This window comes from Carassius auratus, chromosome 37 (assembly GCF_003368295.1).
Source record: "Carassius auratus strain Wakin chromosome 37, ASM336829v1, whole genome shotgun sequence".
Taxonomy (NCBI): domain Eukaryota; kingdom Metazoa; phylum Chordata; class Actinopteri; order Cypriniformes; family Cyprinidae; genus Carassius; species Carassius auratus.
Window position 1 is genome coordinate 293,929 of NC_039279.1, and position 27,575 is coordinate 321,503.

Consider the following 27,575-nt stretch of genomic DNA (forward strand, 5'->3'; position numbering starts at 1 on the left):
GTTCTTTTTTTCACCCCTATAGTAGGTGTTTTTTTCATCATCATATTTGAGGAAGGGGGGCACAACAATACAATACAAAAGTAGAGCACAACAGTGTGCTCTACACTTCACACACACACACACACACACACACTGAAGCACGCGTGGTGTTTTCAGCTCTTCACTATATTGACGCATGATGTATGCTACACATGTGCACGCAAGCGCACTCAGAGAGGATTTTACCATTTCATTTGATAAAACTATCATCATTCATTCGTATCGTACAGACTGACAGAAGCGGCAATGTATTTACGACAACCTGTCAAAATAAAATTTCGAAGAAGAAATTCAAAAAGAAATATAGTACTATTGCACAGTAGAGTATGCTATACTTCAAGTAGGCCTATTAGCTAATAATAATAGTTAATTAAAAAACACAGAAACTCTGTCTACAACCCACCAAAATAAAAGTTTGGTCTAACTCAAAGAAATTATGTAAGAAATTGCTTAGTAAAATATACTTAAAAAAAGATATACTAAAACATTATTTTAAAGGAATATCACACAAGTTTTCATAGAAGTTTTAATTTAAGCTTGCCAAAACAATAACACCATATTTTCAAAAACAATTTCTAAAAGTACATTTGTATTTGTGCCTATAATGTTTATTTATTAATTATTATTGTCAGCTAATAAAACCTAGTCTTCAGGACCATATTCATATAACATCTAAGGCTAAATGTAGCTCTTGACTGGTTGAGTTAGATGATGATTAACACTAAACTGTAGAAAATCAGTTGAGTCTCCCCAGCTGGAAATGGCTATTAAAATCTTGTGTTTCTTATAATAAACTGACATACTGATAACACTGAATCTTTTATAATGCTCTTAATTACGTCGATGCATACTGTATGCATTAGTGAGTGTGTGGTGTTTATGGGGTATGGTCACTTATTCCTGATATGAACTGTTTCAAATGCAAGACATTGATTGCATGAGATTAAGTTTGTAAATGATAGCCTGGGTCCTTTTGTAGTGTGCACATATATTTATCATCAAACTGTGATAACTGTGACTAAATTCAGTATATATACGTCTGCCATATGTGACAGATAGATAGATAGATAGATAGATAGATAGATAGATAGATAGATAGATAGATAGATAGATAGATAGATAGATAGATAGATAGATAGATAGATAGATGTTTAGATGGATGGATGGATGGATGGATGGATGGATGGATAGACAGACAGACAGACAGACCGATAGACAGATAGATAGATATATATAACTTTTTATAAATGATTCAATAAAGAACAGTTTCAAAGCTTTCAGGCAAATACTTTTATTTCTATTAGCAAAAATATCATCGTCTGATCTCCATTCTTTATACAAAGTTTCATATATTATATTTACATAAATATCAAGGCTTTATTTACGTATTATTTACAATAAATATGTACATAGTTTCTCCACCACACGGTGTGATTGTAAATACATAGCGAGTGCTGATTATGATTTTCTAGACTTTCCAGAAGCAGACTCTGAGCAGAGGGAAGTGTGTCTCCTGGCGGATGTTCCTCGGCTCTCTGATGAAGCTGGTCACAGACAGCCGCACTCCTCCACCTGCATGTCCTCGTGGTGTCGGAGGAGCAGCTCTCCGTTCTCGTAGTAAAGCATGCTGAGCGGACTCGTCCTGGTCGGAGCGCAGCAGGCCGCAGGAACTCTGCTGGGATCATAGTACTTCAGCAAACTCTGCAGCACAGACACAACACAGCAGCGGAAGTTACTATCATTCAGATACACTTATACTTTATATATTGTGTGTGTGTGTGTGTGTGTGTTTGTATACATATACATATTTACCTTGTTTTCATTTTAGTTTCATTTTAATGTCACTTAAGTTTTAGAAATGTAGTTTTATTTATTTTTTTATGTGTCTGTATGTTTTTTACTAATATATTTTTATTTCAGTTTTAGTTACTTCAGGTTAAGCTAATTATTACAAAAAAAAAAAAAAAAAAAATTTTTTTTTTTTCAGGTAAATATTTGTTTCAAGTAGGTGAATGTTTTGTTTTGGTTTCAGTTATTAAACCTGAATGAAAATGAGTAATGATTCTTTGGCAACTATTTGAAGTTCAAATGTTTTATATTTTATTTAATCTTATTTCATTTAACTTTTTATTATTATATCAGTTTAAGATTTAGTTATTTTATTACTTCAAATTAAACTTCATGAAAAAGAGAAAGTTAGGAGTTAGAAAAAGTTAGAAAGTTAGTTGGGAGTTAGCTAAAATATAATAAGTCTTATATATGTGTTTATATATGTTATATATTTGTAGTTCAAGTAACTTTTTGAACGTATTTTAGTTCTTTAAGCCAAACTAATGTTGCCTTGCAAACTTGCTGATATAAAACAAGTGTTTTAAAAAATATATTTTTATTTCAGGTAACATTTGTTTTAATCAGTTTTTTAGTTTTAGTTTTTTAAATTACAGTATCATCTTAAATTATTTTTAGTGAATGGATTACAACCTTGACGAGAAGTTTAAACTTGTTCCAAGAAAAATAATGCAGCCTTGATACTTGTTTCCAAACATTCAGTATTAATAGTTCAATACTAAAAGTTATGTTATAATATAATTAATAGTTACATTCATTAAGTAACTGCAAAGTTGACCTTATAAAGCGGAGAGTTCCGCTCCTTGATCCTGATTGGCTGAGCCACGTTCAGACTGTTGTACATTATGCTACAAAGTAACATTCACCTTTGTTTACATTTGTGTGTTGCTCGGCAACCGCTTTGTTGCAATCACAACTGTTTCTGAGGAGCTACATTGTTTGGTGGAAGAATACTGTTTTTATTAATATCATTACACTTCATTTGCTCTGTTTTATTTTGTGAAACCTTACTACGTATATGAAATAACCGTTTTATAAGCCACGTGAAGCCCTGATTTACAGTGTATTTATAACAGCTCCACGTTTAGCCTAACAACGCCGCTTAGCTGTTATAAATTCACTGTAAACCTCGGTTTCTTGGGGCTCATTGCTGTAAAATATATCGAGCGCCTCACCTGCATGTAAGCGTGGTTGGTGGGATGAAGGTCTTCGCTCAGAGGGTTCGGGCAGCTGCCCTCGCAGCGGTACGCGTTGTACTTCTTTGGGAAGATGATCCAGGAGCTCCATCCGATCTGATTGAAGTCCACCTGCATGTCGACTCTCCTGCACATGGAGCTCTTCTCCGCCGGGGCCCGGAGTGGCTCTGGGTTCCTCATCGGCTGACCCCTGCGGCCTCGCTTGCTCCTGTGAGGCTTGACTCTCCGCACTTCCTTTCCTTCGGTGTTAAACAAGAACTTGGACGTCTCGGCTGTGTGCAGGAGACTGGCTCGCTCCTGCTCGCTCTGTCCAGAGACGGTGTGTGAGAAGACCAGCAGCATGGCTCTGTGACGGATCCCGTCCACAGCTTTATTCCCGGTTTGAAGAGCGCGTCTCACGGCTCTCCTGGTCTTCCGGCGGATCTGCTCGGAGAGTTTGGGACCGATCCAGTTTAGGAGCAGGTCTGTGGCGTTGTAGACCCTCCAGTGATGGGAGACGCTCATCAGAGAGGAAACAGACAGCTGACCCAGGGACTGGTTCTCCGGACAGAAGCCGTGTTGGTGGCACGGGACGTCCTGCTGGTGTCGGATCTCCACCGTGATGTTCGTTTGCTGCGTTTCTTTGGGAAGACGAATCCTCAGCTCCGCCGCATGGATCTGACGCTCGGACAGAACCGAGGAAAGGTCGAAGTGTGTGACGTAGTGTGTGTCCTGATTGGTCAAACCTGGAAGAGACAAAGAAAATAGTATATGTCACATATATGTCATATATGATTATCTATGACCAATATCAGTGCTGGCTTGTTAAAAAATATTTTAGTACATTTTAAATAGTAGTGTAATTAGTGATTAAAAATTGTATATATATATATATATATAAATATATATATATATATATATATATATATATATATATATATATATATATATATATATATATATATATATATATAAAATTACATAAAAATAAATAAATACATTTATTTGCAATTTAGTATATGCCTCGTTTGATCATGTTTATCCATATATCACTATTTAAAAAGTAGTTTAGACTTTGTATTTATTTAAAAATAAGCTTAAAAATTATTTAATCTTAGTTGAAATTTTGCATAACATTTTGCAAATGTTTCATAACATTATTTTAGGCTCCATATAATACTGTAAAAAAAAATTTCCTCCTTTGAATTTGTATTAAAAAAATATTTAAAAATGTAAAAAAAATCTTATACACTGATGGACAATTATATCATTAATCAACCACTGAAAACAGAAAAGAAAAAAAATCAAAATATATTATTTATTTATTTATTTTGTAATTTTGCATATGCCTCATTTGATAGCATTATTTTTAGGCTGCATATATTACTATAAAAAAGTTTGCAAAACAATTTATTTAAAACAAATTCAAGAAAAATAAATATTTTTAAAAAGCTTTCAATCTTGGTTGAATTTATACATTGATGGGCAATTATATCTTGCATCAGCCATTGGTATTAAAAAAAAAAATCATATATTTATTTTATTTTTCTGTTTTGCATACATGCCTCATTTGATATCATTATTTAAAATGCATGAGTAAAGCACCAGTCACATTCAAATGACTAAATAAATGATTCAATATTTAAGTGAAAATAAACTTTTTCCTTTATATTTTAGGATCAAATGTGCCCTACTCTTGGCAGATTTTGTGAGATCCTCCAAACTAAAGACGTAACCCATCACTGTGGCTCTTCTGACTGTCATGTACACAAACCCAGCAGTAATGAGGTGATTTGTGCAGCTGAACACACACTCTTTGATCCTCGTGGATGAAGCTCTTGTCCACTGGAGTGTATTGGCTGTACATTTACATTCAAATTGCTAATAGCTTTGGTTTATCTAATAAGCGGCTCTGACTGTGGTTAATAGCTCTGCCATTCAACATCAGCCTGTAGTTCAACTCAATCATGACTTAATAATCATTTGTTCTTTAATACAGGGACCACCAATGATTTATTTCTGGAAGCATTGCAGTTAAGCATTGGCTTGGTCAGCAATCAATTTTTAATTATTATTATATTTATTCTAAATAATGCATTTTAATTTATAACAATATAAGAATAATTATATAAATAAATAAAAAAATAAAAATGAAACGTTTTATTGTTGCAGTCTAGTTATTATGCATTTTAAATGATACATTGTAATTTATAGTAAACAATCATTAGACTGCAACAATAATAATATAACAATAATATAATAATAATTAAAAATATGTATTATATTTTATTTGCTGCATTTTAATGATTATTTTATTTATTCGAAATACTTCATTGTAAATAATCATTGTAACAATAATAATATGATAATAATAATAAATAATGATTTAAAATATTTCCTATATTTTTATTATAGCAGCCTAAAGATCATTCTGTTTTTCCCAATTATTGTAAATAATAATGGCAACAATAATAATAATGATATAAAAATATTTGAGGAATAATAACAACACACTAAAGTAATTATATCAAACTGCAATTCGTATAGAAATATTTTTAGATTCACTGGTGTATCCGATATTAAAGAAGCAATAAACATTAATAAGGATGAAGCATATCAATGCACAATCAATCTCTTGATTTTACAAACATCTTGTTCTTCTCCCCCCATAGCACAGCGTGTATACAGTTTATGAAATATTACGAGTGGACCCCTTCAATTATTAAATATTTTGCATTATGCATAAGCACCATCAATCTGATCTAAAAAAAAAAAAAAAAAGCCATGGTATCGATCAGATATTAGATTTATTTTAACGGAGGGGCAAGGCAGCGCGAGCCTAATCCCTTCAGAACAAGCCCCGGATCGAAACCCATCGTTTAACACGAACCAGCGGCGATGCCGAACGCAGCGCGTGCGCGCGGGCGCGCTCTCGGAACCCGCTGCTCCTAATCTAATCACGCGACGTGTGAAAAAGAGCTGAGGGGCTGATGTTGATTTGGGTTTGTGTAAGGATGTCTGGCGAGGGTCTAATCCACATCAGCTTTGCGCAGAGCATTAGTCCTGGATTTATTCAGCCACAAGTGAGATGTGGATTGAAGGTGTCTGGCGCTGAGATTTGACGCGCAACAAAAGAGCCACGGCACTTCAGAGAGTTTCAGCTCGGCGCGCGACTACTTCCCAATCGTTCGTGAATCATTTAAAACCGCTATGACGAACAGTAAAAGCAAACCTTACTCTTGGAGAGGATGCTCTTGATGGTGTCCGCTTGCTCGTGCTCTGTGTTCTCCACGGGACGCGTTTGGTTGAGCTTGAAGTGTCGGTAGAGCTGCATCATGTATGTCGGTAAATGATGCCGGTGGCTTCTGGGTGACGTGTTCCTCGTGCCGAGATTATCGTGCTTTCCGAAAACTCCAAGAAGCAGAAGCTGGTAGCAGAGCAGGCGCAGAGCTCCGTGCGCGTTCATGATGCACTGAGGTCAGAATGACAGGTCGAGGGTCCAGGAGAGCTTATATACCCCCCTCCCTCTGCCCCTCTGCATATTTAACAAGTAGCAGAGAACATTAAAGGAAATTGACATGCCATGACAGCTCATCATCTTTTCGTGTGGAAATGAGGCGCATATTTTACAATGAACTATTAAAACACCTTGCCCCCTGTGACGTCACCAGAGCCGCTCTTGTCCTTTGAAGACTGTAACTGGAGCCCAGGCCACTTCACTTCACTCGAGCCCCATCAAATGGATGAAACATAACATTTATTTATCGAGGATTCAAGGTGATATTATTTGCACATCCCGTACTGAAGCACATCTCGGTTCAGTCATATTTTAGGTCATGGTCACTGACCAACAGCTAATTTAAATTAAAGGTTGGGGGTTCGATTCCCCGGGAACACATGATATGTAAAAATTGATAGTCTGAATGCACTGTAAGTCGCTTTGGATAAAAGCGTCTGCTAAATGCATAAAGGCATACATTTAAAATGTAGTTCATATGAATAGTAAATATTTTAAAAAAACTTTTTTTTTAGTCTGATATAGATATGTGTGTGTGGTGTATATAGCTACAGTATACTTTTTACATTTATTTTTCAAGTTTGCATATGCCTCATTTGATACGACCATTTATTAGGCTACATATAGTTTAAGTCATATATTGTATATATTTTTGTATTATATATTTAATGGGTATTAGATAAATAGTAAATATACATATATATATATATATATATATATATATATATATATATAGCCTATATATATATATATATATATATATATATATATATATATATATATATATATGTGTGTGTGTGTGTGTGTGTGTGTGTGTGTGTGTGCAAATTTTAATTCGATTTTAACTATTAATGATATCATATATTTCTATACGTTTGTGTGTGTGTGTGTGTGTGTGTGTGTGTGTGTGTGTGTGTGTGTGTGTGTATGAAAAACAGCGATTGACTTTTTTATATGTAAAAATATAAGGCAGCAATTAAGCAATGATATCATATATAGGCCTACATCTTTTTTCTTTTCTTTTTTTGAACTAGATGAAAATAACTAGACAGACTAAAACACGCACTACACCACAATTACACACATTTTCTGTGTCTGGTTGAACTGCTGATTTTAGGATCCTCTCAGCGCCTGGCACCACACACACACACACACACACACACACACACACAAACACGCGCATGCTCAAAGAGCCCGTCTTTCAAACCACGAGTGCCTTTCCTTCTTTCTTTCCTTCTTTCTCTCGCGAGCGAGTGTTTGGATCCAGCCGTGCACAGAGATTTACTGGAGTGTGTTTGTTCTGTTCTGAAGGCGGAGGCTGTTTCACTGCGATGGTGAGTGATGATCAAGTTTCTGCAGTGCTTTATGGGATCGCATGCATGCATCTACATGTTGCGTGAAGCTGCATTGCTGCAGCTGTGAAAAGAGCAAAGCATTAAAGCCAGTGTGTGTTCGAAACAGACCGGATCTGCTCTGATTTGAGCGTCAGTGTAGCGGAATGTTGCTGTTTCTGCGTTGGATTGCATTACTGTTATTCACTCTGGTCAGATTCTAACACGCTGTGACGAGCGCGTGACATTTAAATGAGTTTAGAACACACACTTGTATCATGAAGAGAAAATAAGTTGCAAGAAACGCTTTGTAAATGTATAAGATTGGTCTGATACAGTGAATCGATTCATTCGAACGAGTCTTCTGTCAAGTGAATTAAAATGTAGTCATTATTTTAATAGCTCCAAACCACGGAGCTATAATAGATTAGTGTTTCAACGCCACAGTTTGAACTCGAATCATTAAATAGAACCGACTCAAAAGAACGATTCGTGAAAAGAAACGTTTCAAATGTCTTATTCAGTGAATCGGTTCATTCGAACGAGTCTTATTATTTTACGTGCGCTTCTTTCGAAGTGAATTCAGATACAGCCGTTATTTTATTAGTTCCAAACCCGCAGTTTGAACTCGATCGAATCATTAAAAAGAACCGACTCAAAAGAACGATTCGTTCGTGAATAAGACGCAGCAACAATCAAAAGCGAACCGCTTGCGTATATGTGTCGCATTGAGTAACTTTGTTTTAGTGTACTAAACAACAGAACTAGATTAAACCAACGATTACGTTGACATCTACAATCATCTTGACATCTGAATAAGTATTTCACACCCTCATATCCTTAATTGCCCAATGTAAAACTTGCTTTTAGGATGTTAGCATCTCAAATTAGAAACTCCGCATTAAAAAAACCCCAATCTATTTCTCATTATTGAACATGGATGAAACCTACATGCTAAAATCTTATCAATCCACATGAAAGCTATTTGGATATTAGTGGATTGAAATGCTAATGCTCGGATCGAGAGTCACGCTTATGAAGATTAATGGTGATGAAGCTCGTTTCAAGTTGAGCTGATGGTCAATAATAATCCATCTGTGTGACCCTGTCAGATAAAGCCAGATAAGATGCTCTTTTTAGGGTTACAGAAGCTCATTTGTGGAGATCATTCGAGAAATGAGGCCAATTAAAAGCACTTGTCAACTCCTTTTGTATCTGGTTGGAAAGAGTCTTGCATAAACATTGAATCAATGCTACATTTATCAAAATAGATACATTTAAAGGGAAGGAGATGTGCTTTCGGTGTTTTTAAGACTTTTCTTAAGAAGTATGAGCTGGGGCAAGTTGTCACAAGATCTAACTGAGGTTAAGTTTCAAACATCTTGGTAAAAACTGTCTTAAAATATTTTTTTTAAATTGCTTTTGAGTCGACAAGTGAATAGTAATGGGATACCATTTCTATTTGAGCCTCCTTTTGAGTTGTTGATTGTTTTACTATTTTAAAAAACAAAATAGATTTTGAATTAGTTTCATATTTCAACATATTCTTCTTCAGTCGGTGTCAAAAACCCCCAAAACAAAACACCAATTTCCTATTGTGACAACTTACCCCGCTGCGGAGTTCAGTGTGAGCTGAATGAGCTTTTCTATTCATTTTTTTTAATTAAAGCTACACATAAATTGACTTTCAGAAACCATAAACATTTGAAACTGAGAAATATTAATTGTAAATCGCTGGGAATTATGTGAAATTATTTCTTGCTTGATCATGGCAGTATGTGATCATGGATTATTCAAAGCAAAAGTCACATCATGATTAAATGAGTTTATGGGTGATTATTGGCTTCGTTGCAGTGACACAAAAACGATTAATTCACACTTAACATTTCTGAATCAGCACAATATTAACTCAAGCTTGATTTATTATGAAGCATCAATGCATCTTTCATTAAAAGCGAATCATTTGACATTAATCCTGCAGCATCTGAGTGCAGTGCAGTGGCGTGTTTTATTTCATGCTGATTTTGTGTTTGTGGTTTGTACACTTCATCTGTCCTGATGTGTGAAGATGATTTCAGTCACTAGATGTCATCTCGTCCAGCTTTCGTCTGTTTGAAGGCAGTCCAGTAATAATCAGACGGTCGCTTATTAAAGACAGCAAAGATGTTCTTTTCCACAATGCGTCTGGCTGAATGTTTGGTTTGAACTTATGATTTCATTTCTGCCAAAATAGAAATAAGCACCAGAGTCATTAAATATTCACTTCTGCAGATGTTAGATCATCAGACATGACGTCCAGCATGCATTATTGTCCAGGGTTATTTTAGTAGCATTGATACGCTATTATAGTTTTTATTACTATATTGAATCTTTAATTTCAAAGTTGTAGTGATTTTGATGTGTTTTGGTTTTTTTTTTAGTTTTGTAATTTTTAGTATTTTTATTAAAAAACATTGTACCTCAAGTTAAACTCTCAGAAATGAAAGATTTTGCCTTCTAAAAATTTTATATCTCAGAATTCCGAATTTTTTTATTTTAGAATTGCAAGAAAAAAGTAAGAAATGCGCGATAAAAAGTTGCAATAAAGTCACTGATAAAAACGTTTTAAGCTATTAAAACACATGCATATTAATAATAAATATAATATTATTTTCTTTAATATTAAAAGTCATACATTTTTATGACAATTTAACCATTTAGTATGTATTTTGAGTCTATATAGTAGCCCTACCTTGCTTTTAAATGAATCGCTCTGGTCAGATTATAACACGTTATAACGAGTGTGTGATATGTAAATGAGTTTAGAACGTACACATGTATCATACAGAAAAGATAAACCACAAGAAACGCATGAAAATGTTTAAACTCAGCATCTGATTCAGTGAGTCGATTCGTTTGAACGAATCGTTTTGTATTTTGCATGCTCTGATTTAATAGTAGTGAATGAACTCGAACGAATCATTAAAACAAACTGACTCAAAAGAAGGATTCGTTTGTGAATTCAATCATTTGCTTGTGTTTTGAAATGTTATTTTATTTAAGTTAATGTTATTTCAAGGAACAAAAGTGTTTTAGTTAACAATAATAATAACCCAGTTGTAGTCACTAAATGACTGGACAGCAGACTCTTGCTTCTGTTTTCAGTGACGTTGATCATTGAGGGCAAATCCAGACGGGAAAATGACCACACACAGGTGTCAAGCGGTCAGTCCGGTCGGAAGCGGATGTTTCAAACACAAAAGCGCATTAATGATGAGAGAGGCAGCAGGAAATGGGCAGGTGACGTTCAGTTCTTCAGGAAGTTTGACAGGAAGCTGATGTTGTTCACTGCTTCAGAGCATCACATCACTCCATCTTCCGCTGCTTCCCCGTCTGCTTTGCCTCATTACTTGAATGAAATCCAGAAGCGTATCCGCTTAAACAAAACTAATTTCTCTTCATGCATGTTGAACTGTAAGGTACCTTAAGGGCAAAATGTCACAGAACCTCAGGAAAAAAAAAAGAGATGCTTTAGATTTCCGGCTTTGGTCTCGCATGCATCTCTTCACTATTGTGCTGAGAGGTTCATCAAAGCCGTTAGACTGACAGAGGAAGAAACAGGTGTGGCTGGGTCTGTTCTCACCTAAACATCCGCTCAAATCCAACCTCACTGAATCTTAATAGCACATGTATTGATTTAGGGACCTCTTACTGTATATGCTGAGGGTTTTTGTCTTATCTGAAGCTTGACAGCCCACTGGACACTGTCTTACACACACACACACACACACACACACACACACACACACACACACACACATATATATATATATATATATATATATATATATATATATATATGACATTTTAATGATTATTTATTTTAAATATATAAAAGTTTATAAAATTATTATTGATTTAAAAATATTTAAGTTTATAATATTTTAGTTGACTATTTACTTATACATTATACATTAATACATTATATATTATATAATATGATGTTTTATTATAAAATAATAGAATGTTAATTTATATTTGTAATTAATACTGACATATATATCTACATATATAATGTATAACATATTTAAATGTAACATATAATATATGTATATAATTTAATTTAATGTTATTTTATTTTTATTTAATACTGGCTATATATTTTATATGTATACATATTTTATTAAATTAATAAAATAATATAATATATTAAATATTTAATATATTAAATATTTAATATATTAAATTTATATATATATAAATATAAATATAGTGTGTGTGTATTCTATCTATCTATCTATCTATCTATCTATCTATCTATCTATCTATCTATCTATCTATCTATCTATCTATCCATCTATCCATCTATCCATCCATTCATATTTAAATATATTGTTGAATTTTTTATTAAATGCATGTATTTTATAGAATATAGATTTTATAATGTATTTGCTTTATTAATATAATATAATTTTAAAAATATAGAAGAACAGAAGTCAAGTGTTTGAATGACATTGAATGAAATAATTTGTAATTTTCTGCTAAACAAACCCTTTGAGAAACTCAGCTTTTCAGAGCTCACAGTGTGTTTTGTAGGAGATCCTCATAAAGGTCTTTTCTGTCTCTAGTTGTGTGTTGGTTTCAGAGGTCCTTCAGTCAGTTTGTGTTCATGTGTGGTTTGTGAACCGAGTAAATTTAGCTTAGATTGAGATAGTACAGCAATTTCCTGCCTCACCCTTCTCTCTCTCTCTCTCTCTCTCTGTCTCTCTCTGTGTTTGTGTGTATAACTGCTGTTTTCTGTATTAGTCAGTAACACAAGCGTCTTGGTCTCCATCTGAAGTTTTTTCTAAATACCCCCTGAAGAGTGTCCTCGAAAAGCCCTGTGTTTTGGAGGAACTGGACACAGTCAGATCGCTTTGGTTTTGTGGAGGCCCAGAGAGGTTTTCTACACCAAGTTTGTGGTGCAGTTGATATAATTCTGTATTTCAGATTGGATTCAATGTTCCTGAAAGTACTACACTCTTATTCATAGCTGAAAACATAAGTAAATTAACTGAAACGTTCAACAAATGAACTCATTTTGAAGGAGCAAGTTGTGTCTGTCCTTTCACTTGGGTGTAGTTTAGAGAAAACTCAAAGCTAGAAATGATAACTAAAATAAATCAATAATTTTTGCTGAGGGAAAATAAGTGTTATTTTATGAGTATAATATAGACTTGAATATAAATATACAAATAAATATGAAATAATACTAAAGTATAACAATATTTGTATTTGTTAAAATTATGAAATTGCATTTTATTTTAATATTAAAGAATGTCACTCAGTCAACACACACACACACACACACACACACACTCTCTCTCTCTCTCTCACAGTCATACTCACACACACAGACTCTTACATGCACACACACACCCTCATAGTCACTCTCACAGACACACACACACAATTACACTCACATTCAGTCTCTCACACACACTCTTACTCATGCTCACAGTCACACTCACACACAATAACATTAATTCAAGAGTTACTTTGTAACTCAAGAGAGTTGGACTAGTTACCAGAAGGTTGCAGGTTCGAGTCTCGGTGCTGGCAGGAGTTGTAGGTGGGAGGGAGTGAATGAACAGCGCTTTCTTCCTCCCTCAATACCCATGACTGAAGTGCCCTTGAGCAAGACCCTGAACCCCCAGTTACTCCCCGGGCGCTGGATATAGCTGTCCACTGCTCCGGGTGTGTGTCCACTGCTCCGGGTGTGTGTGTGTGTGTCCACTGCTCCGGGTGTGTGTGTGTTCACTGCTCCGGGTGTGTGTGTGTTCACTGCTCCGGGTGTGTGTGTTCACTGCTCCGGGTGTGTGTGTGTCCACTGCTCCGGGTGTGTGTGTGTCCACTGCTCCGGGTGTGTGTGTGTTCACTGCTCCGGGTGTGTGTGTGTTCACTGCTCCGGGTGTGTGTGTTCACTGCTCCGGGTGTGTGTGTTCACTGCTCCGGGTGTGTGTGTGTTTACTGCTCCGGGTGTGTGTGTCCACTGCTCCGGGTGTGTGTGTCCACTGCTCCGGGTGTGTGTGTTTACTGCTCCGGGTGTGTGTGTGTTTACTGCTCCGGGTGTGTGTGTGTTCACTGCTCCGGGTGTGTGTGTGTTCACTGCTCCGGGTGTGTGTGTTCACTGCTCCGGGTGTGTGTGTGTTTACTGCTCCGGGTGTGTGTGTGTTCACTGCTCCGGGTGTGTGTGTGTTCACTGCTCCGGGTGTGTGTGTGTTTACTGCTCCGGGTGTGTGTGTGTTCACTGCTCCGGGTGTGTGTGTGTTTACTGCTCCGGGTGTGTGTGTGTTTACTGCTCCGGGTGTGTGTGTGTTTACTGCTTACTGCTCCGGGTGTGTGTGTGTTCACTGCTCCGGGTGTGTGTGTCCACTGCTCCGGGTGTGTGTGTGTGTTTACTGCTCCGGGTGTGTGTGTGTTTACTGCTCCGGGTGTGTGTGTGTTCACTGCTCCGGGTGTGTGTGTGTTCACTGCTCCGGGTGTGTGTGTTCACTGCTCCGGGTGTGTGTGTGTTTACTGCTCCGGGTGTGTGTGTCCACTGCTCCGGGTGTGTGTGTGTTTACTGCTCCGGGTGTGTGTGTGTATACTGCTCCGGGTGTGTGTGTGTTCACTGCTCCGGGTGTGTGTGTCCACTGCTCCGGGTTTGTGTGTTTACTGCTCCGGGTGTGTGTGTGTTTACTGCTCCGGGTGTGTGTGTGTTCACTGCTCCGGGTGTGTGTGTCCACTGCTCCGGGTGTGTGTGTGTTTACTGCTCCGGGTGTGTGTGTGTTCACTGCTCCGGGTGTGTGTGTCCACTGCTCCGGGTGTGTGTGTCCACTGCTCCGGGTGTGTGTGTTTACTGCTCCGGGTGTGTGTGTGTGTTTACTGCTCCGGGTGTGTGTGTGTTCACTGCTCCGGGTGTGTGTGTCCACTGCTCCGGGTGTGTGTGTGTTTACTGCTCCGGGTGTGTGTGTGTTCACTGCTCCGGGTGTGTGTGTCCACTGCTCCGGGTGTGTGTGTGTTTACTGCTCCGGGTGTGTGTGTCCACTGCTCCGGGTGTGTGTGTCCACTGCTCCGGGTGTGTGTGTTTACTGCTCCGGGTGTGTGTGTCCACTGCTCCGGGTGTGTGTGTGTTTACTGCTCCGGGTGTGTGTGTGTTCACTGCTCCGGGTGTGTGTGTCCACTGCTCCGGGTGTGTGTGTGTTTACTGCTCCGGGTGTGTGTGTGTTCACTGCTCCGGGTGTGTGTGTCCACTGCTCCGGGTGTGTGTGTCCACTGCTCCGGGTGTGTGTGTTTACTGCTCCGGGTGTGTGTGTGTTTACTGCTCCGGGTGTGTGTGTGTTCACTGCTCCGGGTGTGTGTGTCCACTGCTCCGGGTGTGTGTGTCCACTGCTCCGGGTGTGTGTGTTTACTGCTCCGGGTGTGTGTGTGTTTACTGCTCCGGGTGTGTGTGTGTTCACTGCTCCGGGTGTGTGTGTGTTCACTGCTCCGGGTGTGTGTGTTCACTGCTCCGGGTGTGTGTGTGTTTACTGCTCCGGGTGTGTGTGTGTTCACTGCTCCGGGTGTGTGTGTGTTCACTGCTCCGGGTGTGTGTGTGTTTACTGCTCCGGGTGTGTGTGTGTTCACTGCTCCGGGTGTGTGTGTGTTTACTGCTCCGGGTGTGTGTGTGTTTACTGCTCCGGGTGTGTGTGTGTTTACTGCTTACTGCTCCGGGTGTGTGTGTGTTCACTGCTCCGGGTGTGTGTGTCCACTGCTCCGGGTGTGTGTGTGTGTTTACTGCTCCGGGTGTGTGTGTGTTTACTGCTCCGGGTGTGTGTGTGTTCACTGCTCCGGGTGTGTGTGTGTTCACTGCTCCGGGTGTGTGTGTTCACTGCTCCGGGTGTGTGTGTGTTTACTGCTCCGGGTGTGTGTGTCCACTGCTCCGGGTGTGTGTGTGTTTACTGCTCCGGGTGTGTGTGTGTATACTGCTCCGGGTGTGTGTGTGTTCACTGCTCCGGGTGTGTGTGTCCACTGCTCCGGGTTTGTGTGTTTACTGCTCCGGGTGTGTGTGTGTTTACTGCTCCGGGTGTGTGTGTGTTCACTGCTCCGGGTGTGTGTGTCCACTGCTCCGGGTGTGTGTGTGTTTACTGCTCCGGGTGTGTGTGTGTTCACTGCTCCGGGTGTGTGTGTCCACTGCTCCGGGTGTGTGTGTCCACTGCTCCGGGTGTGTGTGTTTACTGCTCCGGGTGTGTGTGTGTGTTTACTGCTCCGGGTGTGTGTGTGTTCACTGCTCCGGGTGTGTGTGTCCACTGCTCCGGGTGTGTGTGTGTTTACTGCTCCGGGTGTGTGTGTGTTCACTGCTCCGGGTGTGTGTGTCCACTGCTCCGGGTGTGTGTGTGTGTTTACTGCTCCGGGTGTGTGTGTGTTCACTGCTCCGGGTGTGTGTGTCCACTGCTCCGGGTGTGTGTGTCCACTGCTCCGGGTGTGTGTGTTTACTGCTCCGGGTGTGTGTGTCCACTGCTCCGGGTGTGTGTGTGTTTACTGCTCCGGGTGTGTGTGTGTTCACTGCTCCGGGTGTGTGTGTCCACTGCTCCGGGTGTGTGTGTGTTTACTGCTCCGGGTGTGTGTGTGTTCACTGCTCCGGGTGTGTGTGTCCACTGCTCCGGGTGTGTGTGTCCACTGCTCCGGGTGTGTGTGTTTACTGCTCCGGGTGTGTGTGTGTTTACTGCTCCGGGTGTGTGTGTGTTCACTGCTCCGGGTGTGTGTGTCCACTGCTCCGGGTGTGTGTGTGTTTACTGCTCCGGGTGTGTGTGTGTTCACTGCTCCGGGTGTGTGTGTCCACTGCTCCGGGTGTGTGTGTTCACTGCTCCGGGTGTGTGTGTTCACTGCTCCGGGTGTGTGTGTTTGTGTCCACTGCTCCGGGTGTTTGTGTCCACTGCTCCGGGTGTGTGTGTGTCCACTGCTCCGGGTGTGTGTGTGTCCACTGTTCCGGGTGTGTGTGTGTCCACTGTTCCGGGTGTGTGTGTCCACTGCTCCAGGTGTGTGTTCATGGTGTGTGTGTCCACTGCTCGGGGTGTGTCTGTGTCCACTGCTTTGGGGTGTGTCTGTGTCCACTGCTTTGGGGTGTGTGTGTCCACTGCTCGGGGTGTGTGTGTGTCCACTGCTCGGGGTGTGTGTGTGTCCACTGCTCCGGGTGTGTGTGTGTGTGTGTGTGTGTGTCCACTGCTCTGGGTGTGTGTGTGTGTGTCCACTGCTCCGGGTGTGTGTGTGTCCACTGCTCCGGGTGTGTGTGTGTCCACTGCTCCGGGTGTGTGTGTGTCCACTGCTCGGGGTGTGTGTGTGTCCACTGCTTTGGGGTGTGTGTGTCCACTGCTCGGGGTGTGTGTGTGTCCACTGCTCCGGGTGTGTGTGTGTCCACTGCTCCGGGTGTGTGTGTGTATCCACTGCTCGGGGTTGTGTGTGTGTCCACTGCTCGGGGTGTGTGTGTGTCCACTGCTCGGGGTGTGTGTGTGTCCACTGCTTTGGGGTGTGTGTGTGTCCACTGCTCCGGGTGTGTGTGTGTCCACTGCTCCGGGTGTGTGTGTGTATCCACTGCTCGGGGTTGTGTGTGTGTCCACTGCTTTGGGGTGTGTGTGTCCACTGCTCGGGGTGTGTGTGTGTCCACTGCTCCGGGTGTGTGTGTGTCCACTGCTCCGGGTGTGTGTGTGTATCCACTGCTCGGGGTTGTGTGTGTGTCCACTGCTCGGGGTTGTGTGTGTGTCCACTGCTCGGGGTGTGTGTGTGTCCACTGCTCCGGGTGTGTGTGTGTCCACTGCTCCGGGTGTGTGTGTGTCCACTGCTCTGGGTGTGTGTGTGTGTGTGTCCACTGCTCCGGGTGTGTGTGTGTGTCCACTGCTCGGGGTGTGTGTGTGTCCACTGCTCGGGGTGTGTGTGTGTCCACTGCTTTGGGGTGTGTGTGTCCACTGCTCGGGGTGTGTGTGTGTGTCCACTGCTTTGGGGTGTGTGTGTCCACTGCTCGGGGTGTGTGTGTGTCCACTGCTCTGGGTGTGTGTGTGTCCACTGCTCCGGGTGTGTGTGTGTATCCACTGCTCGGGGTTGTGTGTGTGTATCCACTGCTCGGGGTTGTGTGTGTGTCCACTGCTTTGGGGTGTGTGTGTCCACTGCTCGGGGTGTGTGTGTGTCCACTGCTCCGGGTGTGTGTGTGTCCACTGCTCCGGGTGTGTGTGTGTATCCACTGCTCGGGGTTGTGTGTGTGTCCACTGCTCGGGGTTGTGTGTGTGTCCACTGCTCGGGGTTGTGTGTGTGTCCACTGCTCGGGGTGTGTGTGTGTGTCCACTGCTCCGGGTGTGTGTGTGTCCACTGCTCCGGGTGTGTGTGTGTCCACTGCTCCGGGTGTGTGTGTGTGTGTGTCCACTGCTCCGGGTGTGTGTGTGTGTCCACTGCTCGGGGTGTGTGTGTGTCCACTGCTCGGGGTGTGTGTGTGTGTCCACTGCTCCGGGTGTGTGTGTGTCCACTGCTCCGGGTGTGTGTGTGTATCCACTGCTCGGGGTTGTGTGTGTGTCCACTGCTCGGGGTGTGTGTGTGTCCACTGCTTTGGGGTGTGTGTGTCCACTGCTCGGGGTGTGTGTGTGTCCACTGCTCCGGGTGTGTGTGTGTCCACTGCTCCGGGTGTGTGTGTGTATCCACTGCTCGGGGTTGTGTGTGTGTCCACTGCTTTGGGGTGTGTGTGTCCACTGCTCGGGGTGTGTGTGTGTCCACTGCTCCGGGTGTGTGTGTGTCCACTGCTCCGGGTGTGTGTGTGTCCACTGCTCTGGGTGTGTGTGTGTGTGTGTCCACTGCTCCGGGTGTGTGTGTGTCCACTGCTCCGGGTGTGTGTGTGTGTCCACTGCTCTGGGTGTGTGTTCATGGTGTGTTTGTGTCCAGTGCTCAGGGTGTGTGTTCATGGTGTGTGTGTTCACTGCTCTGGGTGTGTGTGTGTGTCCACTGCTCCGGGTGTGTGTGTCCACTGCTCGGGGTGTGTATGTGTCCACTGCTCCGGGTGTGTGTGTGTCCACTGCTCCGGGTGTGTGTGTGTGTCCACTGCTCCGGGTGTGTGTGTCCACTGCTCGGGGTGTGTATGTGTCCACTGCTCCGGGTGTGTGTGTGTCCACTGCTCCAGGTGTGTGTTCATGGTGTGTGTGTGTGTCCACTGCTCCGGGTGTGAGTTCATGGTGTGTGTGTCCAGTGCTCATGGTGTGTGTTCATGGTGTGTGTGTGTGTGTGTGTGTGTGTGTGTGTGTGTGTGTTCACTGCTCTGGGTGTGTGTTCACTGCTGTGTGTGTGTACTTGGATGGTTAAATGCAGAGCACCAATTCCGAGTATGGGTCACCACACTTGGCAAATGTCACGACTTTCACTTTAATCAGTGTTAAAGTATGTGCTGTGTGCTGTGCTGTGATGAATGCGTGTGTGTGTCCAGTCTTCCCTCAAACCTGTGCTGAGGTTTACCACGGTGTTTACTCAGCTGTGTGTGTGTTGACGATTAAAGACTGGGTGTCTTAATTGCTTACGAATGAAGTAATTAGTGTGATGTGCTAACTTACGAGAGCTGCGGTGAATTACGAGATGTACACACACATGCTGTTAGCTCGTCGTGCTGTTTGGCTTGTGTGTGTGTTTGGATGGGCGGCAGTCACACACTCACACTGTAGAGAGCTTTTAATTCATGTGGTAATGTGTGTGTGTGTGTGTGTGTGCACGGATGGGTAAAACCCGCCCACACATCCTTCACACACATAGATTTACCACTCTGCTCTTCCTGAGATTGTGTTTGTGTCTGACGCTGGGACTGAAGCTCGCTCTTGCTGTCTTAGACTGCTAATCTCTCACACACACACACACACACACACACACACACACACACACACGGCTGTAGAGCAGCTCATGGCACGTCTCAGTTAGTCGTGTCTCTGTCTGTCTGCGGATCTGCTGTCGCTCTGCCCAGACATCTGTGGATTTGATGGTGCTGTGGCGTGTGTGTCCTCAGGTACGGTCGTGTGTGTGTGTGTGTTTTATATCAGTTGAGTGTCTTTTTTATCTTTATTTCTGCAGATATACTTGATTTAGTGTTCAATCCTGTTTGTACCGTGTGTAATCATCTCGAGGAGTTCATGAACACGTTGGCTTTGAATGAGTTTGAGAGTTTTTTTTGTGTTTTTGTAAAAGCGGTGGCTTTTGTAATTGTGTGAAGGATGTCCGAGAGGCAACTTATAATCAGAAGTAGAACAATCAACATGTGGTGTTTAAAAAAGAAACGTTCATAGCATTTTCATAGTTATTTAATAACTCTAAATGTGTCATATGAAAAATAAAAACTAAATGCACATTTGTAGGCATCCTAAAGTATGTTGAATAACTGTTCAAGCCGTAATCAGTGTATTTAATAGTAACATCATGACACTGAGGAATATCACTGGGTGTTGTCACTTGACAGCCTCTCTGTGATGTTTCTTCTGTTGATTTCCTGTTTTATGGTTTTCTTGATGCATAACAACAAAAATTAGTTCCTGTCGGTTACACCACATTATTTAGTTGAATAATTTTATGTATATGTGTGTGTTTAATACATATGTATTGTTAAATTTAAAAAAATCTAAATATACATACTTGTAAAAAAAAATTTTTTATTCAGTTTTGTTTTTTCATTAACCTCTAAATCCCATAAACTTCCACACATAAAACTTACAGTACACACCCATACATACATACATATGTGTGTGTGTGTGTGTGTGTGTGTGTGTGTGTGTGTGTGTGTGTGTGTGTATATATATATATATATATATATATATATATATATATATATATATATATATATATATATATATATATATATATATTACATGTGTGCATAAAATATATTTCTTTTTAATTTATTTAATTTCATTTAAATTATTTTTTTTTTAAATTATATATATATATATATATAATATATATATATATATTAGAGGTGGGCATAGATTATTTTTTTTAATCTAGATTAATCTCACTGTGATTTTGAAATTAATCTAGATTAAAATGGCTCATTCGAATTCTGCCGAAGGCATTCAGAATATGTATTACCCAAATAACATTGACAAACAGTAAGTCTTTGAGAAGGGGTTTATCAAGCTAGGTGGTGCATTAGAAAAGAGGCTCATCTCCTGTTTCCAAAATGCATCACAATGTGCTTGAAAAAGCTGTAAACTAATTCCACATTACAAACAACCTTACTCCTGTTTCACACCAATGTTTAAGTTTTTTTTTTTCAAGTTTGTAGGTGTCAAGGTACAGAAACCAAATAATAGCACAGGATAGTCTTCAATGTAAAAATTAAATATACAATCAAACCTACATTTATTCAGACACCTTCAACATTTCTCACATTATTACAGTTTTGCTATATATATCAAAAATTATATCTGGTTTCTGAATAATTTTTGGTTTGACTGTTAAAACTACAAAGAAATTCAGTCAAGAGCAGTGAGTGATTTTCTTTCATTTTGTTGGATTAACATTACAGCAGCTAGTCGCTAAATTAGGTGCGGTCACTTTAAGAGATGATGAACGCATCCCATTTTTTTCCTCAACTGTTTACTTTCACTTAAGAAATAACTGACAGTTTTTTCGAGCATAATTTCCAAGGTGGATATTTTGACATATTTTGTATGTATTTGTCGGAACAAGAGCAAAAATAAGCAAATTCGATGTTCTAGTGTTTTGAGACGCCTTTCTCTGCGCGAGCCCTGAACACCAGAACACCGCGGTGTTGAATTGGGCTCTTTCACATCTTTTTGTTTGCTCAAACTGCGATTTGCATTTGTTCGTTAGGGTGCAGGAGGAACTTCGAGGTGAACTTCGCAGAAGAGAGCTCGGTTCAGTGTCGCTGTCCGTGATACGCGCCTCTCTCTCTCTCTCTCTCTCTCTCTCTCTCTCCGCACCTAACGGCACGCGCTACTCTGTTCAGCTTTTCCGCCTCTTGTGTTTGGATGCTTTAATGTTTAAATCGACAAGCGGTACGGCTTAACAGCACGTGAGAAAGATAAGCTTTCGTGACGATGCGCAGCAGTGGCATGTCAACTGTCCTGAGCATCTTTTTAGGCTTGCCTCAGCGAGTCAGTTATATAAAATATCAAGGTGAAAGTCATCATAGCTTGCTTAGTATTCGCTTGTTAAGTCTGACGTCACGTAGCAGCGCTTCCGTGTCCAAACGCTCTATCAGTTACCACGAGAAAACAACAAAAGGTGCTAATATAAACTCACAATGTTATAGAATACTAGCGAAAAAGTTATAATCTTAACCTTTAACTCCATACTGAAGTCCCAGATAGCCAGACAATGAAAATATAAATATAAAAAATATATGTAAAAATGTGTTTAAAAATTATTTGTGTTTGGGACGCTGTGAGCTTGGAGACTGTAGTGTATACCGTTAGTTTGAAAGCGTTTAGCTTAAATGATTAATATGAATAAACAGTGCTCATAAACGGCTGCTCAAGTGAAGCGAGTTGAGGCTTGGACCCGGAAGCAGCGCTTCTTACGTCATCACTTAACAACCAACTTTGAGAATAGATTAACGGCGATATTTTTTTTTTATCGCCCGATAAGAGTCTCGCGTTAACGGTGTTAACGGCCCACCACTAATATATATATATATATATATATATATATATATATATATATATATATATATATATATATATATATATATATAGTATCTGAATAAAATATCTAAATATACTTAATATTTTGTAACATTATTTTTAAATCTGTAAATTAAATTGACATAATATAATATTATAATATAAAGTGTGTATGTTTATAATATATATACATTTAATACAATATTGAAATATATTTATAAACTTTTTATACAATTATTTTTCTAGTTGTATTGCATTTTAATATTAAAATACATTAGCTTTTACAGTAGAGCTCTATTGCATGTTCTCAGATAAATGTATCTCAATGTTTTTTTTTTTGTCTTTGTATTTTCTTGATGTATGTTTGCATTAATGAATGAATGCAGAATGGCCTCTTTGACCTGTTTGATGTTTCAGGCACATGATGTGAGTCTAGAGGGTAATTACTGGCTGATAAATGGATAAATTGGATAAATGCTGGATGCAGTAATGGCTTTCTCAGTGCTGTGGTTTGTCTCTAGCGCCGTCATGTGAAGGGTTTTCAGTGGGTTTCAGCGAGAGACGTGATGTCTGTCTGTCTGTGGGTCACACACGTTCACCCTCCCTCGTGTCACTCAAAGCTGTCTGACGTTCATCGGTGGATGCAGAACATCGCTCGTTTCCAGACAGTGACAGTGAATGAAGCGTCTGTCTAATAGATGTACCTGTGGCAAACACTCACATCCATGTGTTTGATATTGATAACTAATGCTGTCCTGTGTCCTGTAGCCTTGAGTTACCAGATTTAACAGCTGGTTTCTGGTTCGGATATGGTTACACACATTAAAACTGTGTTCATGTGCATGTGGCGAGGCCGTGTTTTCATTTTGGGCTGTGCTCGGAGAGCCGTTCAGAATAACTGTAATTATGTGCTATTTCTGATCTGTAAATGCCTGTGTGTGTGTGTTAGAGAGAGAGAGAGAGAGAATGATGCACAATTTTTTTTCTGTAGCATTCTGGGAAAACCTACAACGTTTTTGTGTTCAGACACAGGACAAGCTCAGTTCAAGCTCAAGTGCTGATATTTAGTTTAGGTTTATGCATCTGGCAGACGCTGGTGCACTTTACTTCTGAGTGTTGCATGCACTGTGTGTCTTTGGTCTGCTGACATTTGAGGTTGAACCCTCACTTACAAAGTACCATGTGTAAAGGGCATAGTAATGCAATGTTTAGGTATTATTTTAATGTTTTATATAATATATATGCATATAATATATTTACATTTTTGTAATCATTTTTATATCTGTTTTGCTTAATGCCATGCATTCATTTATTTATTTGTGAGTGTGTGTGTGCGTGTTCATATGTATTTTATTTTTTTATAAAATATCAAAATATATTTACAAACTTACTAAATTTGAATAGTTATTTTATTTGATTACTGCCTTGTTATTTATTAAAAATTTGTAATATATTTAGAAACTTATTTACTATATTTTTCAGTTATCTTTATAGTTGTTTTGTTTAGATTTTGTTTTGGTTATTGCCATGTTTTAATAGCATTTTGTGTTATATTTATTTATTTACTTTTTAATAAAATATCAAATATGTATTTGGTAACTAAATTGCATAGGATTTGCTTTTGCAATTATTTTAATGAATGAGGTTAAACCTCAGTTAAACTGTAAATATTACCGCATGTGTGTATGTAAATCGTTCAGTGCCTTCGTGAAGTAACGTGCAGATCCTCGCTGTGTTGCAACAGGAAGTTGTGTGAGGAAGTTAGTTTTTCTGGGGCAGTTCTTACACGTGAGGGAAGTTGTGCGCTTCACTGCTAATGGAGGTCAAACGCTGATTGTCAGAATAATAACAATATATATAGTGTGAAGAGTCACTCCTGCGAATCATTCATGTGAACATCACTGTCGTTCATTTGGATGTTCAGCTCTTAAAGACACACAACACTCTGAGTTTTATGAGGACCGTCCTCTGCTGAAGAGGTTTTGTTACTCTGATCCTTGTGTCTATTACACGTAATGTGTAATAATGTGCTGCAGATCACAGATGTGTTCTGATTTCCACATTGATTCCTGTGAAGTGGACTGGTATCTGGCTGCCTTAAAATGATATTTACCACAAATATGAACGATCTGGCATAATCTACTCTCCATCATGTCATTTCAAACCAGAGTTTCTGTAGTTAACTAAAACTAAAACCATGTTTTACAAATGTATTTTAATTCAGCTAGTTTCTAAGGCAATATCTGTCATTTTCATATCTATATGTACAGTAAAGAACAAAATAAAATAAATAGAATAAAATAAAAAGCAGTTTATTTATGTTAAAGCAGTTTCCACTGTGGTGGTACTTATTTTTTATTTTTTTATTTTATTTTTTTATTTTTTATATATATATTTTACAATTTAATTCCATTACCTTGTCCTCAATTCGTTTTTTTTACTTGTATAATATTTTCTATTTTATTTTTATTAAAATAATTTTTTTTTACAAATTACATTTGTATTTTCATTTTATTTTTTTGATTTTTAGCTTATCACTTATATTATTTTTATAATTTTTATTCTTTATTTTATCTTTTTTTATCTTATAATTTATTTCTTTATTTTTTAACTTATATTATTTTAATAATTTTTATTCTTTATTTTATCTTAATTTTTTATTAATTTTTTTTTCATTTTATTTATTTTATTTTATTACATTTCATTTTTTTTCTTTTTTTTGTGTGTTTTTAGCTTATTTTCTATCACTTATTTTTGTATTTTATATTTGTATATGTGTATATAAAAGAATAAACTGTGATGTATCATATTTCAGATTCCCAAAACCATATTCAAAGCGTAGTTTAGAGAAGTGCTGCATTTCGTGGAGTTTAGACTAATCTTCAAATGATTTTCCAGCTGCGTTTATTTCACCATAATTACAGCGTTTGCTTCAGTCACATGTTCCCTTAAGATTTCATTTGACCCTCTTTTGGAAATTTGTTTTTTTTTCTGTTTCAGAGAAGTTAGAGATATCCGAGCGTATGGAGACTTGAGCTTCTTCACATTATTAATACTCGTTGAGGCTTATGATTTATTAGTGCATTTTATGCTTTGCTGTTGACATCAATCTCTATTATTTTTCAGCTTTTTTTTAACCGTCCAATCGAGTTAATCAAAACCCACTTTCCGTTTTGTCTGAATATCATTTTTCATGTTCTCAGAATAATCAGATAATGAACACACAAGGTTTATTGTCTTTCACCACAGAGCATAAGTTCATCTTCCTCTGGTTTGTATGAAGTGTGTAGAGAGGTCTATGGAGCAAGTGTGTGTAAACTTCACCACAACAGCCACAGCTCATGTGTGTAACACATCACCAGCCAATAACATCATCTACAGAAGCTCAAACACACCTTTTACTGAGCAATGCGTCCAAGTGCTTTACTTGCCCCATACACTTCTGTCAGAATAAAGAATTGATACCTGTATTAAAATTAATTTAATTAATCAGTAGCTACTGCAAAGAGCAACAGATCAAATCAATATTATATTATAACAAAATAATGAATTTACAAAAAAATAATGACAAAATAACTACTTAAATTATTATATTTTTGGAGTATCCATCCATTAGATTTTTAAATTTCATTATTTTTATTTTATTTTTTATTTATTTGTATTTTCAATTTATTTTTATTTTTATTTTATTTTTTATTTATTTTTATTTTATTATAATATTATTTAATTTTTAGGCTTATTATTAAAGTTATTATTGCTTCCCGATGCCATAGAAGAACCTTTTTGTCAAAGTATAAAGCAATGAATAAATCTGGAACGAGCTATAAATGTGCCGTCCGATCTGTGATGTACATCTCTTAAGAATGAGGAGCGTTCTGCATCCTTCCTCTTCTTCGCCCGTTCGACCGCAGATGCTTCCTGCAGCTGCAGAGCACTTCCTGTCTGCGCTGAGACCCTTTTGTGCGAGCGTCCCATCGCCTGCCGAATCTCAATAGATGTTGAGGAGGGAAGGGGAATGCCCCTCTGTGCCCATCTGTGTGTGTCCTCAGTTTTCAGGGCCGTGGACACTGGGAGATTTTATTTTCCGTGTGAATGGGCCGCAGTAATTGGGTTTCCTGAGGGAATTCTGTCACTTGGAGAACCAGTGTTTTGTTTCCAGATTTGATTCCGCCCGGAGACTGTAGTGATTATGTAGGAATTTATTTATTGTGTGGTTGAATTAAAAAAACAAAAAAATCATTTTGTGTCCATCCATCCAATTTTTTTTATATATTTGTTTATTGATTATAAGTTATTATTTAGTGGTGTGTGTGTGTGTGTGTGTGTGTGTGTGTGTGTGTGTGTGTGTGTATATATATATATATATATATATATATATATATATATATATATATATATATATATATATATATATATATATATATATATATAAATTAATATTTTTTATACCTTATTTTATTTTTAGCTTTTACTTTTTAAGATTTAATTTTCATCCTGTATTTTATTTATTTTTATTTTTTTAATTGTTTTTATCCTATTTAGTTTTTATTTTATTTGTATTATTTTTGCTGTTGTTTTAGTTTTATAGCTTTTTATTTTTTATCATATTTTATTTTAATTTATTATTATATTAAGTATTTTTTTTATTTTTGTATCCTATTGTTTTTATTTTTGCTCTTTAATTTTTATTTAATTGTGTAATATTTCTTTTTTTATTATTTATTTTTAAATTATTATTATATTTTATTTTATATATATATATATATATATATATATATATATATATATATATATATATATATATATATATATATATATATATATATATATTAAAACATTTTAACACTTCATGATAATATTTACATGTTTGGCTCAAACTGTTTTTCTCGTGTCTCCTCTCACACTCGACTAATGAGCCCATGCTGCTTTGAAATGTTTCAAACATTTCTAGAAATGACTAGAAATGATGTAGTTGAACTCAATAATTGCAGGTTTGTGCAGACCCAGATACTGAGAAGTGACTAAAATG

General features: G+C 38.7%; 2 protein-coding genes across 3 annotated transcripts in view; one reads left to right on the forward strand and one right to left on the reverse strand.

Moving 5' to 3' along the window:
• Positions 1–1,376: 1,376 nt before the first annotated feature.
• LOC113055809 (nodal homolog) lies at positions 1,377–6,770 on the reverse strand. The gene is made up of 3 exons (XM_026222175.1): positions 6,300–6,770; positions 3,063–3,808; positions 1,377–1,740 (listed from the first exon to the last, which is right to left on the reverse strand). Exons 1-3 carry the CDS (start codon positions 6,526–6,528, stop codon positions 1,588–1,590), a joined length of 1,128 nt encoding a protein of 375 aa, XP_026077960.1. The 5' UTR covers positions 6,529–6,770; the 3' UTR covers positions 1,377–1,587.
• Positions 6,771–7,763: 993 nt separating this feature from the next.
• The window catches only part of LOC113055782 (paladin-like), a 57,454-nt gene continuing 37,642 nt past the window's right edge, over positions 7,764–27,575 (forward strand). Inside the window, exon 1 of one of the 2 annotated variants that reach the window (XM_026222142.1) lies at positions 7,764–7,913. The gene's annotated coding sequence lies outside the window, so the exon portion shown is untranslated. Of the gene's footprint in view, positions 7,914–19,675; positions 19,915–27,575 lie in introns of those variants that run through there. The other variant, XM_026222143.1, reaches the window with a different exon arrangement.